At 27.8% G+C, this 8,400-nt stretch overlaps 1 protein-coding gene across 1 annotated transcript; it reads right to left on the bottom strand.

Moving 5' to 3' along the window:
• Positions 1–4,179: 4,179 nt before the first annotated feature.
• Positions 4,180–8,034, bottom strand: LOC107630387 (putative uncharacterized protein YDL057W). The gene is made up of 7 exons (XM_016333492.3): positions 7,765–8,034; positions 7,548–7,666; positions 7,380–7,462; positions 6,613–6,734; positions 5,865–6,032; positions 5,320–5,413; positions 4,180–4,645 (listed from the first exon to the last, which is right to left on the bottom strand). The coding sequence occupies exons 1-7, from the start codon at positions 7,781–7,783 to the stop codon at positions 4,444–4,446; spliced, it is 807 nt and encodes a 268-aa protein (XP_016188978.1). The 5' UTR covers positions 7,784–8,034; the 3' UTR covers positions 4,180–4,443.
• Positions 8,035–8,400: the final 366 nt, after the last annotated feature.

The following is an 8,400-nucleotide window of genomic DNA, read 5'->3' on the forward strand; positions in this document are numbered from 1 at the left end:
ATGTTTTAAACCGAGGTTAATTGTAATTACGACCACAATATTAAAATTACCCATCACTATAGAAACTACATTAGGTTTTAATTATTGCAACTTAAAGCAACGTCGATGCACATAATTTGATAGTAGTATGCACATCTGTATGTGACATTGTATTTGTGCCATAGAGACAACGTATTAGATTTTTTTATTTTAATAAATTGAATAAATATTTTATTTATTAAAATAAATAATTTAAAAAATTATTATCAAGTAAACGAGATATATGTATTTATAAATATAAAAATATATTTTATAAAAATAATAAAAAAATATTAATAATTTAAATTAGACCAAATTCTTAAAAATAGAACATTTCAATTAATATAGAAGGTGGACGATCTTAACCGTACTACTTCCATCCACTGACGTTTTTAATTAGAATTTACACTAAATCAATTCAAATAATAACAAGGCGGGATTCGAACCCCAACACTTGCTTAAGTAAACTAGTGAGCTAACCACTAGACCAAGTTCATTAATTAGTTAGTTAAAACCGCCTATTTCTTCTATTATTTTGAAACTGCTCATCTTTTCTATTATTTGAAACTGCTTATCTTTCTTATTATTTGAAATATTCTATTTTTAAGAGTTTGATTTAATTTAAATTATTAATATTTTTTATTATTTTCAAAAATTATATTTTTATATTTACAAATACACATATCTCGTTTACACTATAAATGAGATAATTTTTTATGTATCTCGTTTACAGTAAGGAGATATATGAAAATTGAAAAAATACACATATCTCGATACGGGTAAAATTATCTCGTTTACAGTATAAACAAGATAAGAGATGCTGATGTATTCTTTTTAATAATTTTTAAAATTATTTATTTCAGAAAATAAAATATTTATTTAATTTATTAAAAATAAAAAATTCCCACATATTATTTGATTTATTGTTAATAAATATGTGTATCACTAATCAAATTAGAATTAAGTCCATTAGATTTTGAAAAAAAATAATATTTTTTTAATATTAACCAAAATATTTTTCATAGAATTTAAAAAAGAAAAAGATCTGGAGACTAACTTACTTTCACTCTTAAAATTATTACTATTAAAAACGAAAGAATGTATAATTTAAGTAATAGGTAATTACTATTTATTTACCGTGGTTAACAAATTTAATTTGTTTTTATAATTTATATGTCCTAAATATATTACTAATTATTTTTATATTTTTAATATTTTACATGTTTTAATTTATAAATTGAATTGATAATTTACTATTATTAAAGGTATCCCATTTTTTTAGAAGAAAATATTTAACTTTGAACAAAAGACTAAATTAGAACGATATAAAATATTTTAGACAAATAAAATATTTTTTCAATTGTAATTGAATGAATCGAAAATATTAAAGATAAAATTAAATAAAATAAAAAATTAGAGATATTTTAAAAAAAATGACAGATCAAAGACAAAAGTATATTTTACCCTATTATTAAATATTTGAAAATAAATAACAATTTACAATGAAAAAATATTGTTTTGGTCCATAATATTTGAACTAAGTTCTAATTTTATCCTTAATATTTGAAATATTTTATTTTTGTCTAAAATATTTTATATCGTTCTAATTTAGTCTTTTGTTCAAAGTTAAATATTTTCTTCTAAAAAAATAGGATACCTTTAATAATAGTAAATTATCAATTCAATTTATAAATTAAAACATGTAAAATATTAAAAATATAAAAATAATTAGTAATATATTTAGGACATATAAATTATAAAAACAAATTAAATTTCTTAACCACGGTAAATGAATAGTAATTACCTATTACTTAAATTATACATTCTTTCGTTTTCAATAGTAATAATTTTAAGAGTGAAAGTAAGTTAGTCTTAAGATCTTTTTCTTTTTTAAATTCTATGAAAAATATTTTGGTTAATATTAAAAAAATATTTTTTTTCAAAATTTTTTTCATCTAATGGACTTAATTCTAATTTGATTAGTAATACACATATTTATTAACAATAAATCAAATAATATGTGGAAATTTTTTATTTTAATAAATTAAATAAATATTTTATTTTTTGAAATAAATAATTTTAAAAATTATTAGAAAAATACATCAGCATCTCTTATCTTGTTTATAATGTAAACGAGATAATTTTACCCGTATCGAGATATTGTATTTTTTCAATTTTCATATATCTCCTTACTGTAAACGAGATACATAAAAAATTATCTCGTTTATAGTGTAAACGAGATATGTGTATTTATAAATATAAAAATATAATTTTTGAAATAATAAAAAATATTAATAATTTAAATTAAATCAAACTCTTAAAAATAGAATATTTCAAATAATAAGAAAGATAAGCAGTTTCAAATAATAGAAAATATGAGCAGTTTTAAAATAACAGAAGAAATAGGCGGTTTTAACCAACTAATTAATGAACTTGATCTAGTGGTTAGCTCACTAGTTTATTTAAACAAGTGTTGGGGGTTCGAATCCCGCCTTGTTATTATTTGAATTGATTTAGTGTAAATTCTAATAAAAAACGTCAGTGGATGGAAGTAGTATGGTTAAGATCGTCCACCTTCTATATTAATTGAAATGTTCTATTTTTAAGAATTTGGTCTAATTTAAATTATTAATATTTTTTATTATTTTTATAAAATATATTTTTATATTTATAAATACATATATCTCGTCTACATGGTAATAATTTTTTAAATTATTTATTTTAATAAATAAAATATTTATTCAATTATTAAAATAAAAAAATCTAATAAGTTATCTCTATGGCATAAATACAATGTCACACTCTCTTTTTTTGTGTGGGCCTAATGAATCAACAATTGTATAGTCTAATTAATTTTTTCCCATTCAAGAGCCATCAATATAAACTACTAATGCATTGACACCTATCCTTCTACACATATAGAAACAATTTCATTTCTACACCATAGAATGCACCTAATTTAAAACTTAAAACTCTAATTGTTGTAACTTGATTTTCTTTCAAACTTCTATTTTCCATTAATATGAGCCTAAATAAATTTTGGTTCATATACCTAATTTTTTTCTTATTTAAACTTAAAGTTTATTACTTTAGATACTCAAATTACATCCCTATCTTTGTGTTGGTCCCATTGCAACTTTAATAAGGACTTGCTGATAGTGTGCAGACATGTGTGATTTTGTTGAATATAGAAGAAACCAAGTTTGAGTGCAGTTTTTTAACCCTAAATACTTGAGAGACTTGAATATAAGACAACATATTAAGGTCCCTTTTTACCTCATCAATTGTAGGTCCCTTTTTACCTCATCAATTGTATTTCTCAATGCATACATATTACCGTGAGAACTTTACCTCATCAATTGTATTTCTCAATGCATACATATTACCGTGAGAACTTTATCTCATTAAGTACAATTGAATTTCAACCTAAATTTGAATTGAACTTCAGTAAAAATTTATCACGCTTCTATATTGGAGTTGTAGATTCTTAAATTTTATATAACTATAATGAAAGCCAGTAAAACTTAATCAGATTACCTTCCACATGATTGTGCAATTGAATTTAAAAAAATTCTGGATTTTGTTAACTAGAGCTCTGAACAAGTGTCTTAAGGATACTAGTTAAAATGCTTAATAGAAAAAGTGTTATAACAAAAAAGAAAGGGTAACTAGCTATTTAGAGCGTCAGTTGATTGTCTTCCTAGTTCTTTCGCATGTATTCTTGTCACATTTCACTTTTCACTATTATCCTTTTTTACAACATATAATTTCCTCAAATTTTAATTAACTTCTCTCAGTTCTTTTTTTCTTTTTCAAAATAAAGTGAGCAAGTCATAGCACAAAACCAACGCATCCTATCACAAACTAATACCTCCTTATACTCTATTATATTTCTAAAACTATTTATTAGATTTTATGTAAATTTTGAATTTTTCCATCCAAGAAATTCCATGATAGAGAGGCAAGTCCTTATTCATCAACATGTAATTTTGTTTGCTTACATTAAAGAGGATGAGTACTCTCAAATGAAACTTTTTACATAAGAGCAAATTAATATCTGCCAATATTATTAGCTCTTATTTTCTTTCATCAACACACAAGATGTACAAGATTCTACACAAACAAGTTGTAGAATATAAAAGATCATAGTCAGGCTTGGGCATGGATCTGTAGAGGTGAAAATTTGTCATAGTTTCATATTGGATTCAATTGATCTAAACACATCTATCACAATGTCATCCATAGTTATTGAAATCTAAACCGAACTGACAAATTCCGAGTGGAAATCAGAGAATTGATCAAATCAGTGCCTGACCTATGGTTGAACAAGTGATCCAATCTGAGTGTAATGACTATGATTATACAATTAGGAAAACTTATGTCATGCAATAAGGGAAAGTTCATATGCTAGGCAGAGGACAAAACCTAGCTGGTAGTACAATTGTCCTGCTGTAATATTTCCTTTATGAAATTCACAACAAGAGAGGCTAACTCATCTTGATGATTTGTGTATCCGTGATCAGCACCTTCAACAATATACAACTTGTGGTTTGGTATGATCTTTGCAAACTCATGTGCATCTTCCACAGGGATAATTTCATCAGAGGTACCGTGAATTGTAAGCACCCTGTCATGTATGAATGTGATTTTGTTTGAAATTAACATGCACATCTATGGATCATGGTAATTGCACCATTTATATCAAGATTTGTGTCATGAACCATCTCTCCTAAAAGCTTAAGCTGTTAGGAAAAATCATAGAGGCAGATGAATGGTTATATATCTAGCATTTCCGTCATGCAATAGCCTCTTTATGGGTTTCAAGCATAAACAATATTTAATTCTGTCTTCATTTAGATAAATGGGGGAAATAAGGATTGGACAAGTTCCAATACCATATCATAAACCATCTTTCTAAAAACGTAAGCTGTTAGGTAGGTAGAGACACATGGATAGTTCTATATCTAACAATTTGTTGTGTGCATACTTTCACTCTATGTATCAAATAATGTATATTCCCCAAATTTAATACCATATATAAATATGCATACTAAAATGGTTTGCCTTACTATTAGGGGTAAGTCAGACTCAAACATTAATACATGTGTGTATTTTGTGCTATTCTTATAGTTAACTTCAAATACACCAGATTTGACACAGGCCTTCATAAAATAAAATTTCTTAAGAAATTGGAGTTAATGGCTATGAAAGAAAGAGAGATCAGGCTTTCTGCTGCTTCTGTCTTAGAAATTATCTTAAATGACACACTCTGCAGAAAAGATCAAAGATATGATCGCTGACCTGCATTCTTTGTCAATCCGAAGGCATGCTTCATGCATGTTTGTACTGATGCGCTCCATCAAGCTTTCCTCAGTTACACGGAACTCAAAACTTGCTGAAATAATATATGTACCAAATTGATCATATATAACTAGTGTCTGTGTGACAGAGACAGACTAAAAGAATGGCATGTATATGCCTGTTTGAAATCTACCAATTGTTCTAACTTTTTAACTCCCAAGTTTCAAGCATTGAACATGATTACTAATTGCTGAGGATTGTTGGCTGGATTTTTCTTTCCCTTTTTCATTCTCAAGGGCCTGTTTGTTATGACTTATCATATATTTAAATAATGAAATGTGGTGAAGTAAGTACAATTTCGGCAAGAACTTCATGTTTATGGCACAGAAATATCCAATTCAACACAGAGAAAGCTAAAGAAACCACTGTTCTTGATTGCTAAATTCATATTGTTCGAGAAAACTGCAACCCAACTACAACTGCAATTTTAAACTTTGGCCGCACTAAGATGCATTAAAAAATATGCAAGAGTAATGACAGGTTACCTGACCTTTTCTTCTTGACATCAATGAAGCTGTCCTTCCTAATTCTTTCCAAATAATCTTTTCCAAGGCGCTCTTCAATGCCGTCCTTCAGATTGTAGCGTCCAGAGAGGTTAATAACTGTTTTAATGCCATGATATTTTGATGCATAAAGAAGCACCACGTCACCTCCTGCGCATCAAGATACAGAAACAGTTGCTAATAGTTCAATACCTATAAGAAATCTGAGAATAATCATTGCTGATAAAGTGAGAAACTACACTAATAATTTAGGTTTCACCTACTGCAAATGAAGAATAAATTACCAACCAAATGGTTTCTAATTTTTCTTTTTCCTTTTCATCAACCTCACCTATTCCTATCAAACACTTGGTTTAACAAATGTAAGAGAGATTCAATAGAATGTATGCTTGAATAACACCAGTTAAAAACAATGTTAAAATGCGAGACACCAAATTCAATTTCAGTAGGATTTTGCCATGTAAACAAGAGAAAAAGGTTGAAATTCTCTCATTTCAAGACAGTTACACATCACTCAAAGCTCTATCTTTGACATCCAAAGCACGAGAAATTATTTTGGACAAGGTTAATTCTCTTATCACATCTCATCAATTAAATGAAACATGATCATCAACTTATTATATGAATCAACACATACATACGTATATCCAAAATCATATATCTAAACCAATCTTGGTTAACATTATCTTCTGTTAGAAACAATCACAAATAATAAGAACAAGTGGCATACCTTTACTGTGCCCAATAATTGCACTGATTACACGGTTTGATTCACGGAAATGTTGAATTACATCATGTAAATCATCAACCTCAGCCCCATAATTACCAAACTGAAACGAACCTTCACTTTCTCTAGAAAGGCAATGCAACAGATGAAGTTAAGACAACAACAAAGAGTGGACCAAATCCAATGATCAAAGACGGAATGAAGAAATATACCTCCCAATTACACCAAACATGTCAGTTTCATATTTTGGGAACTCTAAGGTGGAAAAAATTGCAAAATCCAGTTACTAAGGAAATCATTATCTAAACCAAGTTGAAATTTTGGGGAAGTTGGGTTATTGAAGATGGTCTAAGTGTAGTTCAAGTATATTATAACAACTGGTACCAGAAAAAGGATTTTCAACATTATTTGAGTTTATTAATTAGAACAAATATTGGTTATGCCAACATGTTTGACAAATAAACAAACACAACATCTGCAACAGAAGCAATCATATAATCATTTCCATCCATTCAGTGACCAATCAGTTATTCAAAACATATGCTCTTAGTACACAGCAGAATCATCCTGTAGCTATAACTAATGCTTGTGAAATGCCACCATACACAAAATCACTCTGAAAAAAAAGAAAGAATCCTTCCAAATGAACAGCCAGCATAAAGAAGATTTCACCCCAATAATTTTCTAATTTTCTCTCTTAGTTATAGGGTTTATGCATAATATTGATACTATAATACGATGTCACCATCAAGATTCACTACAAATATTACCCATTTCCAGAAAAGTCAAAGCGGAAACAAGAGATTCTGGCATTTTCCAATGCCACAGCAAGGTTCAATATCAGACTACTATCCTGAAACCGAAATAAAATTAAATGAAAACAAGTCTTTTTGTCGAATACTAGCGCATTAAAATTAAAATTCGAAAATAAAACAAACTTTGGAGCATCGAAAACCGTGACACAAGATTATAATGTTGGTAGTTCCACATTCATGTAATATGCCAACAAGCTTTTGACCATGCTTGTTGGGAATTATGACTCTCTGCTTCTCAGAACCTGATGGATTAATTGATTGAGATTAATTCAGTTTACCAAATCTGAGAGTAACAAAATATAATGACATAAAGCGGTCTTAATTAAATTAGTAAACTTACATGGGTTCTGTGAAGCCATCTTCGCTCTTTCAAAGAAGAAGAAAAGCGTTTCCGGATATAAATAAAGGTGAATGCGACACGTGCAAATGTGTACTTGGCGCGCTGAGAAATGCTGTTAGACGCTACAGAGGCGTTCGGTGAAGGCTTGTTTGCGGCTTTGCGCTGATAGCATGGGGGTGGGATGTATGGGCTGATAGTTGTGTTGTGGGAGCTTTCCAACAATTGGTCTTGTGTGGGCTGTTAGGTGAGTGCATGCAAAAATCATTAGTTCTAAAATATTACTTAAGTGTTTTAAAAGCTAATCCATAAGGTAATTTAATATTTTCAAAATCAAAATCAAATTTATAATTTATAATACCATCGAAAAATCCTAATTAATACTATAATGGTAGTTTTGTCTTTTTAAATTAATGTCAAATCACATTTTAGTCTTTTTAATCTTTTTTAAATTGGTTTTTAAATATTATTTTTCTCTTTTATAAATTAATTATAGGAGTATTTTAGTCTTTTAAAAAATTAAAATTTACAATTTTTAATATAATTAGATAACTTTTATTCTAAAAGGATATTTTAAACATTTTAAGATTAATTCTAAAAATTTATTTAAGTCTTTTAGTAAGGGTAGTTTAGTTTGTC

This window comes from Arachis ipaensis, chromosome B3 (genome assembly GCF_059453495.1).
Source record: "Arachis ipaensis isolate K30076 ecotype BB chromosome B3, ASM5945349v1, whole genome shotgun sequence".
Lineage (NCBI taxonomy): Eukaryota > Viridiplantae > Streptophyta > Magnoliopsida > Fabales > Fabaceae > Arachis > Arachis ipaensis.